Below are 12516 nucleotides of genomic sequence, written 5' to 3' on the forward strand. Positions count from 1 at the left end.
TTAGAAGTAAATCACTAGGTCCAGTCCACGCCCAAAGGAAGGGGACAGAACAAAGGCTTGAATCACCACGATCCTTGAGGGTCACATAAGGTGAATACTATAAATATAGAATTGAGTTGGTTTGAGTGTGGGGTAAAGAAAGAAATTCATAGAAGATGAAACTGGAAAGTAGATTGGGGCCCATCAGAGCATGGAGGCTCTTGTGTTGTAGATTGTCTGGACTTTGTTCTGACCCTCACTACTCAAAATGTTGTTCATGGATCAGCAGCATTCATATTACTTGAATAGCTGCTAAAACTACAGAATGTTAGACTGTGACCCCTGACCTACTGAATTAAAATCTGCATTATAACAAAGTCACTATATAAACCATCTTTGATGATGGAGGTATGATGATATGTCTCTATAGTAGCAGCCTCTTGCTGTATGTGGCTATTTGGTACTTGAAGTGCTGTTAACGGGACCAAAGAACTAAACTTTAAATTTTAATTTATTTAAATAGCCACATGTAGCTAGTAATTACCATAATGCACAACACAGCTCTAAAATACCTAAAAAAAAAAACCCCACACACACACCAAAAAAAACACACCCACACAGAAGTTTCAAGTAATATCTAACATTTATTAAACACTGAAGATTATGGAAAAGCATGAATAAGACAGGCTTTATTACACAAGCTTAATTAACTCAACTTGGACTAATAAATGAAAGAATTTAATATCACAAAAGGAGTTTTGAGACTGAGGTTGATTTCAACCTCTAAAATTAAAAACAAAAGAAAAGCAGCTAAGACGTTTCTGAAGGAGCGAGCAACCACCTCCCTCTAGTGGCAAGAGAGAAAGTTGCTGCTGAAAAGCCGAATTGCTTCTGTATCTATATATAAAACTGCTCACAGCCATTTCTTTTATATAATTATAACTTTAAAAGATTCTAGATCAATATATAAGGAAAATAGATCTGATTTTTTTGTAAATAAAAGTTAGACCTAATTTTCACTTACTATGAATGTTAATCTCGACAGAAATTTGATCTTTCCAGAAGAAAATAATTTGCCAATGAAATTTGAGAAATTGAGGCTTTTACAAAACAAAAGTTTATGAAGCCTTAACCAAACTGTGAGCAAAATAAATTGAGAGCAGTTCTTCTCTCTTGATAAGTGTACTGGGATGGAATATGACAAGGAGTGGATTCAGCAGCACTGGAATTTGTAAAAACTCATGGTACATAAAAAATTAACATATTACAAGAGTTCTTAATAACCAAAACAACGCTTTCCATTCTGATATTGTTTCAAAAGACAGTTCTGTCACATTGCCAGTTTTCATTACAACCATACATACTCATTTAGATTTAAATACTGAACTACTAATTTCAAGTACAAGAAGAAACTCAAAATTGAAATGACTTGTGTTACAACTATTGTTTTTCCCTCACAGCTTCAGGAAAAATCTTATGTCCACTGTAATAAGTACAGAACGTACAGAAGACAGTTATATACAAAAGTGCATTAATATAATAATACATTTAGCAGAAACACAGGAAAAAAATCCTGGTTAACAATCTGATATATTACACCATTTAAGACTACTTGAAGAGTCTCCAAATGAGTCAAATTCCTACTTGCTTTGGTTATGATATTGACGCTATAGAACTAACCTTTGAAACCAAAAAAAGGAAAATTTTAACTATCTGTGAAATGCTTCACATATACTTGTGTTTATCTTTAATAGCTTTTGACAACAGTCTTATAAAACTCCCAACACAAAGATTCAGAATGGATAATACCTATATCTAAATTAGAGTACTTAAAAAGGAAATTAAATTGATCCACTACAGAAGCAGACCTGGTCTGCTCTATTCCTAAAAGCCTGAGCTAGATAACGTACCCCAAAACTTCAACTTAAATCCAACTGGTCAACTACCATTAAAGATCAAGCAGCTCCACAAAACAAGCCATGGTTTCAGGCCACTGTTCCTTAGAACAATTCAGAATATGTAAATATTAACTTGTCATTTATACAGATTAAGTCTACAACTATCTTTATATAGTCAAAATGCCTAAGTATAATTAGAGCAATTCTCCTCTTTTCCACTCGCATCCCTTACCACAACGAAAGAACACATATTTCCATAGATTCCACTGACCAAAGATGCAACATCGAAACTTGACAATAAAGAAAAAGTACTACATATTAAAGTCTGAGAAGACCAAACCAGTTTTTCTGAGTTCAATATGAATGTCAATTAAAAATTAACTTACCATAACGTGAACTAGGTTAAAACATTAATAACCTTAATTTAAAATATAATTGTGAGGGGGCTGAGAATAATGTTATTAGAAAAAAATGAAAATAAACTGTCAGTGAATGAACTCAGATCTTCAGCTATACCATGCAACTTCCTTACTCTTAATATCCAGCTAATTAGAGGAATTTGAGTTCCTTCTACACCTTTTGGAATAAGTAAATTATTTTCCAAAGAAATAAGAATTAAGCGTTCTAAGGAGGTATGCTCCAGATACTATGCTGACAGAGATGCCTAAGTCTAAATACCTCTCAGATGCTTCTTACCCATTTAACATAATTTCATTATAAAGACAAAATTTATCTTACTTTGTCAGACTCAAAACAAATCCAAAGTTACCACAGTCCATGTATATACAAATACTTATTTTCTAACTAATAGTCTTTTTAAGGATTAAATTTACCTCTAAGTTTAGACATGTTGAATGTCAGTGTGCTTACCATTAATACTATTATTTAAATGCAACTTGGAACTTTCCTAATAACCCTCTAAAACTATAAACTAACTTTAAATAACTCCCTTCCAATTCCAAACAAACATTTTTCTTGGAGATAGGAGTGCTAAAAGGTGATTTGTTAAAGGAGAGAGGAGTGTTCCAGCTATTACACAAATAAATGCAAAGAATCCCTTAAAGTTAACAAAAGAATAAACTTGCTATATAATCTCTGTTCTGGAAGTACTTTTGCATTAAAAATTATCTTTCCAGATATTAAAGAATTATCTGGTTTTAAAAAGTATTTTGGCTTATGACATTCTTCAGGGGGTGGGAGTGGGGGCAATAAAAGAATACATTAAGCTATGTTTTAGATAACTTTCAATATTCTTCAATGACCTAGATGGGCCAAAACAAAGTTAGGCAAATGAAATTTAAAATCTGAAGGTGTTTTTTTTTATACACGTTATTACCAAATTATTGGTACAATTTAATGGCTTTGCTTACTGATATCCAACAGCATGGGCATTTTATAAAATTAATTATAACATTCAGATTATTTCTTAGTTTGGAAAAGCTTGATATTGACAAAAAAGTAGAGTTCACCTTTAAGGCACATGAGGCTATATAGAGTGAGCCATGAACAAAAATCTCTGCTAGAGAATCTAGAAACAAGACTTCTATATTTGTTAGTTACTAGTAACTAACATTTTTAGCCTAAATATTAACACATTTGATAAATTTCACAGTTTTTAAAGCTCATCAGAATCTGGATATCTTTATACTATAGGTTCTTTGAATTTTTTCTTTATGAGGGGATTTAGCACATTTAAAAACTATAAAATGAGATGTCCACCGAATCCATAAATGATAAGTCAGTTTCTGTGATTAATTCATCAGCAATATTAACTTAATAATAAAGACTGAGGAAATGGACAAAACCACCACAGCTTAACAAAAAATGAGACAAGTCTTATGAAAGCAAAAAGGTGTTATTTTAAGTTCTTATTGGGACAGAATGAACTAGCCCTTTACACTCCACTATGTCTTAAACTATACCACCTTACTTTAATTCCATTGAAATACTGTAGAAAAAGACATGCTATTTTGTTTAACTCAAGATTCATACTTTAAAAAGCTGTAGTGGGGACTGACAGACTTCTATCTCTTTTTTCCATTTTATCGAGATATAATGACATACATACAAGATCTCTAATAAAATGTTTCCGGATAAATCTGAGGGGACTTTATCATGTTCTCCATTAACAAGGCTTAGTTAGGGCTTAAAAGAAAAAAAACAAAAAAACAAAACAGAGCTGGGTTTCTTTTGAATTGAACTCAGAAATATACCAGATTGAATAAATTATTACTTATTCCAAGAAAAAAGTAATTCAAACTTACATTAAATACATAAGGCATTAAAACAGAACAAGAAAATAGCATGTTAACAAAGACTTTTTGTCTTTTTCTCCCGAGTTTTTTTGAAGGGGGATGGAGAACACTGTAATCTCCCTCTTTAATCATAAGCAAACCCAAGTTGTGTTACTTTTTTTCGTTTTAATCAGAGGAGGTATTTCAATCTCCTTCAAACCAACTTTATGAGTTATCTTTAATTTATAGTACTGTAAAGACAGTCCATCCAGATCTACACAAAATTTCATGGCACACTTTACCATAAACTCTCAAACCTTTATATACTTTTAAAATTGGCTTTGTGGTGCTTTGGTAAACTTGTTTAATAGTGACCTACGTTAAATCTGAGGTAATAAGACTATGTGATTGTTGGGAGAGTAGAGGAATTGGTCTTATTACATAACAACCCTGTTTAGGATTTTCTTTTACTGGTCACTGTCAAGTAAACTGTTTCCAAGTATTTAACAGATCAAGTCTGCTCTGCGGTCTCCAAAACGGGCCTGTTTTCCTTGAAGAGTGAAGAGAACAATCATTCTCTGAAATTTGTTTTTGCTAAGAGCAACTAGAGAATTCAGCTGTATTTATTCTTCTCTCCATTTACTCTCCCTACACTTGAAAAGGAAAACACAAGGAGGTTGACCCTTCCACCTTCCTCAGAGTATTCTTGGGTCTATCCCCAAGCTCTCGTTGGGCCCTCTCGGCTGGTTAGGAGCACCAAAGAGGAGGTAAGAGGAAAGTCAGAAAGACTATTCCAACTGATAAACATATACTAGTACACATATACACTTCTTAAATTTTAGTAACATTTTAAAGTATGAATTTAATGGTCTTCAAAATGTTACAAGCCTCAGCAAAGCTGGAATATATCAATTTTTATCCTCAGTTTCAATTCTTTAACCTTCAAGGAACCAAAATGAAATCAAATTTTCAAAACACATGACTGTAAGCAAAGGTTATGCCTTTATATTTAGATTAAGAACTTTAAATTAAGAATTTAAGCCATTAATCTTTATCTTAACAAGTTACTTGGTATAATAAGTTAAAAAAAGTAGAAATTCCCATCAACCTCTGACTCTAGCTTTAAAGATATGGACTGCAACTCCTATAGTATCACAATTCCCTTTCAAAAGTTATCTACAATAAAATAAAAATTATGAAGGTCAGAAAGCAGCTTGATTGTCAGTAGTATTAGTTTCCAACTTCTTTAATCCATATGAATGATTAAAGATGTGTGGTAGAAGTAAAGGAGTCACACTACTGCGAATGTTCATAACAAACTCTCCATAAAAGCATTAAAGAAACTATAATTTCACATTTAAAATTAGTTCTATTTTAACCGCCAACAAGCTAAGGTTTTTGCTATTATCTCACTGCTCTATGTATTTTAAAGATTTATAGGGAAGGTTAACAGAACTGTAAGGGTTTCCTTTAGTTAATTTTGAACATTAACCTGTTCACATGCCAGAAGCTGTTATACCAACTATTTAAAAATTAGAGCTGTGCTGGAAAAAAAAAAAGACCCACAAAAAGAACTTAAGAGATATTTTCTGCCTTTCAGACAGTTTCACAGCCTAAAACTTTAGAAAGCAGTGAAAGAGTAGAATGGGTTATTTTGTTCATTGCTTTCTCATTTGAATATTAATGAACATAGCATCAAGTCTAAAATTCAGCTGTTAGTAACACTATTTCCTCAGTAGTCATAACTTACAAAAAGGATACTAAATGTACATAAAGTGAAAAGAAAAAAACAAACCTAACAAGAAAGATAATAGGGCCTGGTTTTACACTTTTGAGTTAACAATGAATGAAAACAGATAGAAATAAACCTAATGAAGGCACTATTGTAGATAGCAATCCACATTCCATCCCCAAAACCTCAAAAAAAGACTTCCACAAGAAATTGAGAATTATGCTATGGCCCTTTAGAAAATATAAACTAAGAAATTATAACATTAAGGAAACTGAATTATGATCTCTACACATATACATATACAGACATAATAAACTACTTGTCAGCAGTACCTTGAAATCTTCTAAACTTTAAAATTACTAATATTTGAAAAAGCCTACTTAACCAACCTAAAGTTTAAATAGTCAAAACAACATTTACTAAATCAGTGGTTCTTAAAGCTAGCATGCAGGATAAAATAACCTGGTGCTTGTTACAATACAATGCTAGGCCTCTCCCCCAGGGTTTCTGATTCGCTAGGTTTGGGGTGGGGCCCCATAGTATGCATTTCTAACAACTTCTCAAGTGATGCTGAAGATGATGATCCAGGGACCACCTGCTGAGAACCACTGGCCTAAATTATTAATGGTACATCAGCACAGCCCTAACCAAAAGCTTGGTCAAGATGCATGTAAACAAATAATGCTTGGAAAGAACGTTGATAACTTCACCCTTTTTACATCAAAACATCTACATCTGCTTCATGGTCTTCCTCAGTCACTTTCAAGGACAGCACTTCTTCGTTAAGAAAGAGCCCACTGAGCCGCTCCTTCCGAGCCTGCCTCTGCTCTTTCAGCTGCCTCTTGCGTAAGGCCTTCTGCTGCAACTTCCGCTGCTTGGATCGCTTCTGTCAAAATAAAATTTTCTAAATCAGTAAAGTTTAGTTTTGGCATATCCACTTCAAAGTATCTTATGGATCAAATTTTTTATTCTCAGAATTTCTATAGATGTTCAAATTCCTCTGCAGTATGATCCTGGTTCCAGTAAGTGAGCCATTGGCTTAGACTTGAAAATGCTTCCTCAAGAATCTATTTTTATGTATTTGACCAGTGAACCTTCTGATAAGGAGGGGATGAAATTTGATCATTTTAACTAGTTATGGATAACCAATCATTAAAAAGATTTAGAAATCAAATTAAGGTACACTGGTGTCAGTGCAGAGTGAACACATAGTGAACAATACCGAACACAAATGCAAAGAACATCTCTAATGCTTATGCTTTTAAGTTGTCTTTCATCCAAAAGCACTAGCAATTTTACCATGACTGGAAAAGAATCATGTATTTCCGTATTAGGCAAATACCATCTTAAAAGCCCATTAGAAACCCATTGGGTACTCTATTCCTTGTCACTGGTGAACTAATGCTAAAAAGGAATGACCACATATCCAGAGGAATCCCTTGGCAACCAACAAAGCTGACTATGTTTCTGTTCAGTAAAAGTCAGAGAAAAAAATCACTGTGTATCTTCTAGTCACCATTGGGTTCCCAAAGAGTTAGAAAGATACCATTATCATCCTTAAGTTGGCTCCAGACTGTCACCACTGCAAGAGCAGAACTCCGCTGCTAAGCATCATAGAACCATACATCTATATATATGTCTATCTATATCTATATATATCTATATATCTATCTATATCTTTATCTATATCCATATCCATATCTATAAATCTATATCTATATCTATATCTATGGAATATGCAAAGTGTCCCCCTCAGGAGTTCTACTGAGAGACCAGGAGTTCGATTGCTTGCTATGACATGTGCTGATCACCAGGGGGTGGCACGGAACATGGCGGGCGACCAGTGGTGGCAGCAGGGCGCTAAAGGAGCAAGGGAAGGAGGAGGTGGAGAGGCAGGGAGGCAGGGAGGCAGGGAGGCGGGGAGGCAGGGGAACCACGCAGTGGTGGCACATGGGCAGCGAGGGAAGGAGGAGGTGGGGAGGCAGGGAACCTGATCGGCCCCAATCTCCAGCCAGGCATAGGGATGCTACCTGTGTACGAATTTTGTGCACTGAGCCTCTAGTATACTTATATTTCCTATTTTGTATATGCTCAATAATATTACACAGATTTTTTTCAACTGTGAAAACAGTAGAAATAAATTAGAGAAAGCATTATTATATTTTTATAAAAGGGCTAAGATGAAACACTTAAGACTAAAACATTAAAAAAACATTTAACATACACAAAAGACAGAATATTCTTGAGAGCTAATAGATAGTAACATCAGTGATATAGGGAGACACAGTCAGTAGTGAGTTATAGTCAATATTGCAATCCTGAGATTCACTCATTGTTTCCATCAATTTATCTTACTTAAAAGAGACACAAAAATCGCCCTAACTGGTTTGGCTCAGTGGATAGAGCATTGGCCTGTGGACTCAAGGGTCCCGGGTTCGATTCTGGTCAAGGGCATATACCTTGGTTGCGGGTACATCCCCCAGTGGGGAGTGAGCAGGAGGCAGCTGATCGATGTTTCTCTCTCATCGATGTTTCTAACTTTCTATCCCTCTCCCTTCCTCTCTGTAAAAAATCAATAAAATATATTTTAAAAAAAGAGACAAAAATCAGATAAATTTGAGTGTTATGGCTGTGGGTCACAACAGTATTTCAAAGGATTCAACCTAGAGGGCTTTGTTCAATTGAACCAGAACCAGCTGCTTGCCAACCCCACCTCCTCATGAAATCACTGTAGACTTGGGGAAAAATGGAAATAGAATGCCTTGGTATGATTATTTGATAGAACCAAATACTATACAAAAAACAGATCTGCATATGCATATGCATAATAAAAGAATGTAAGACAAAAAAAATTAAAACCACAACCCCCAGGCATCTAGATAGCAAGATACATTTAACTCTTCAAGAAATTTATATGGGGGAGTACTAATGTTAATATTGAAAGGTAAAGTTTTGTATTGATTAGATGTTTTACTTTAGAATCCCGAATCCGCTCTGCTGCACTTGCAGACAAGTTGCTGTCACTGTGTGCTCGACTCATGTTGGCACTGGAGTTTGAAGCAGAGTTTCCAACACTGGACCCGCTGCTGCTTGCTGAACTGACCATGCTGGCACTGCTGCTGCTGGCACTGGCACCGCTCACTCCACTGGTGCTTGCACAACTAAAGTTGCTTCTCTTCCAGGCCTCTCTTACAGGCCGTTGGCGAGGGCTATGCTCCTTGATATAGTTTCTGACCTTGGAATGCACAGATAAAAACTAGTTAGTGTTGTTACTTGATGTTCTACCCTCAAAATACTCGAGAATAGAATGGTGTACTTAAAAAACTGTCAAAAGTGTTACAGATATACATACAGTGGGGCCTTGGCTTACGAATGTCCCGACTAATGAGTTTTTTTAGATACCAGCTGTCTCTTGGCCGATTTTTTGCATTGAGTTGATAGAGTAATTTGAGTTAACGAGCTCCTTAACGAGCTCGGTCTCGGAATGAATTAAACTCCTAAGTCATAGGCCCCACTGTAGGTAGAATATAAGGACAAAAAGAAACCTCTTGACAATGTTCAAAATTCTAGAATATATATTATGGAGTTAGATTTTCAAAGCACATAAAATAGTGTCCCAAAAAAATGCATACACACTTTGAATGATTATAAAGTCCATGTTTATTAACATACAGTTAATTTTCAAAATTTAAACGAATCTATATAAAAGTGTGTATACGTTTTTGGGACACCCTATATAATCAATAAATGGAAGGCTACTGGCATCCAGAATTTAGGATCATAACACTCAAGAGACAGAAACTAACAGTAAAATAAAACAGATATTTTTTTTAAAGTATGCTATTATTGATTTATTTTTTAGAGGGAGGAAGGGATAGGGATCGAGAAATGGAAACATCGATGAAAGAGTAACATCATTGATAGGCTGCCTCCTGCATGACTCCTACTGGGGATAGAGCCCATAACTGGGGCATGTGGTCTGACCTGGAATCTACCTGGTGACTTCTTGGTTCCTGGGTCAATGCTCAACCACTGAGCATCACCAGCAGGGCAGATGAGATTTTTTAAAAGATTTCCACTAGAGATGATTTAAGTAAATTGCTAAGTATATCTAAAATTAGGGTGTTTCATAAATCTTACCTAGGGGCACACAGTAGCTGCCTTCAAATGCAAGGTATCAATTTACCATACTAATGAAAAAGGGGATTGAACATAGAACATTATAATGTTTGTTGAGAGAAATACTGAAATGAGAAAAATGTTTCATAAATGATAAATGTCAAAAAAAGTAGAACAGAAGTATTCATTTAGCTATGTGCCAGCGAAAAAGAGCAGTAAAGACTATACTTAGAAGATACCAGAAATGTGTATTTCAAAATAGCATAAGGGAAAATTAATTATGTTTTACCCTAGCCAAGCTCAATTACTCCATAAGACTACTCAAATCCTTCAGTTCAGATGTTCATGCAAGTATAACTCTCAATAATCATTATTTTCATTATATATGAAAGTAATAATGATTTTTAGCTAATTATCTATGTATTTACATATTATTCATGTATACATGCTACAAAACAATGATATTTTCTATAGCTGAACAATCTATATTTTTTTTACATACCTGCTTCAGTTTTTCATCTGTGAGACAGTTAAGTTCAATAATAAACTCACTGTCTGTAGGGGAGATTTGAGCAGAAGGATCAATTATTTTAATAATATCAAGTTGCTCCCGAAGACCCATCTCAGTACTGACTTTGCGACTCAGATACTCAATATATTCCACCTATGTGATAAAAAAAATTATAATAAACAAGATCAATGTCAAAACCTGATTGTCTAGTATGTCATTTATTATATTTTAAATATCAAAGCACTTAATGTTAATTTGTTCCCTAAAAAACAATTAGTTATTGCTAAAATTCAGATTCACTATGCAATCCATATTTACCCTGTGACTTTAAACAGGCAATAAATTGAGCTTCATATAGTCTCCACATATATGCTTTTAATTAAAATGCCAAGATCTCTACCTGTTCATCATTTGACATTGAACTCCAAGGAAGTTCGTCTAAATTCCTGTGCTTGTTTTTCTTTTTAGGAAGCAGGCAAGGTGAACTTGGAATACTGGGTATGACATCAGAAAGCACATCACTCCCACTGGCAATGTCACTTCCTGGTAACTTTATAAAAATAAGAAGAAGGAGGTAGAGAAAGCAAAATATTTTAAAAATACATTTTAAATACCACAACATATTTTGTCTTTATTAAAAATTACTTTAATCAAAGTCATGACAAATACAGAATCAGAAGACATTAATTCTGATTCACTCCTATTTTAGACAGTGTAGCAACATCAATATACTCTTTGTATATAGTCACTTACTCAATGATATTTTCCAAAAGTTTAAAATCATAATCAAGACCTGTCAAAGTGCTAACTTAAGAGTCAATCATCATTAAGGTTTTTAATCCAGAATGCGAATGTAGGCTATGGTCCACATAGCATAATGAGAAAGGAGCACTGGTCTCCATATCTCAGGAGACCTGAGTGATCTGCTATTAAATGGCTCTTTGCCAGATACTGTGCTGGACATAGTGCCAATATAAAGACAAATAAATCATGGTCGGTCCTTGTCCTCAAGTCTGTATTAACAACCTCAAAACAATTAAAATATGCCCTTAATATAAAGCAGAACACTTTAAAAACCAGAAGTATTGCCCTAACCGGTTTGGCTCAGTGGATAGAGCATCGGCCTGCAGACTGAAGGGTCCCCAGGTTCAATTCCGGTCAAGGGCATGTACCTTGGTTGTGGGCACATCCCCAGTAGGGGGTGTGCAGAAGGCAGCTGATCGATGTTTTTCTCTCATCGATGTTTCTAACTCTCTATGCCTCTCCCTTCCTCTCTGTAAAAAAATCAGTAAAATATATTTTTAAAAAAGTAAAAACCAGAAGTATTATAAAAGAAAAATTAGGGGGGATAAAAAGGTCAGAGATAATGTGTAGGTAAAGGAGAAATGCAAGCAAGCCTAATACACAGAAAATCAAACCAGTTTAAAGTGAGATGAACAGCAAAAATAAGTGCTATAATTTTGTATTGCCTATTAAAAGTCAGTTAAAACGAATTTTAAAAGCTTTATTGATTTATAACTAATATACAAAGAAGTGTAACATATTTAATGTATACAATTTGATGAGTTTGGACATATGCATATAGCCTGAAACTATCACACAATCAAGGTAAATAAACATATATCCATTACCTCCAAAACTAAGAAAGGATTTAATTTTAAATAAATGTGTTTAAGTCATTCATCAAACAGATAAAAAAATTTTCTACAAGGAGTATATAACTTTCAAAGATAATGCTCTTGTTTTTACAAGATACAAAACAGAACCTTCTTGTTATTGTCTGATTCTATAGACTTTGCAATTATATCTGAACTCTGGATGAATACCAACCAGGTTTTTGAAGTTACCAAAAGAAAAAAGCTACTCTTGCCATGAAATTACTGTAATCACATGCATTTGGTTTCCTATTGTACCCAAAGCACTATAATAGGTACAGGAGATTCAAAGGAATGTAAGCTATGATCCTCACACAAGAACTTTATGCTTGTGAACATAATACAATAACATAAACACACAATTATACATACAATTATAAAACATAGC

The 12516-nt window shown here is 34.4% G+C and overlaps 1 protein-coding gene across 1 annotated transcript in view; it reads right to left on the minus strand.

Annotated features, from left to right (window-relative positions):
* Positions 1–603: 603 nt before the first annotated feature.
* FAM199X (family with sequence similarity 199, X-linked) overlaps positions 604–12516 on the minus strand; it is a 58516-nt gene continuing 46603 nt past the window's right edge. Inside the window, exons 3-6 of the mRNA XM_036304585.1 lie at positions 10874–11023; positions 10465–10626; positions 8818–9078; positions 604–6729 (exon numbers count right to left, since the gene is read on the minus strand). Coding sequence (XP_036160478.1) covers positions 6559–6729; positions 8818–9078; positions 10465–10626; positions 10874–11023 — 744 coding nt within the window. The 3' untranslated portion in view covers positions 604–6558. The remainder of the gene's footprint in view (positions 6730–8817; positions 9079–10464; positions 10627–10873; positions 11024–12516) is intronic.

This window comes from Myotis myotis, unplaced genomic scaffold (assembly GCF_014108235.1).
Source record: "Myotis myotis isolate mMyoMyo1 unplaced genomic scaffold, mMyoMyo1.p scaffold_m19_p_4, whole genome shotgun sequence".
Lineage (NCBI taxonomy): Eukaryota > Metazoa > Chordata > Mammalia > Chiroptera > Vespertilionidae > Myotis > Myotis myotis.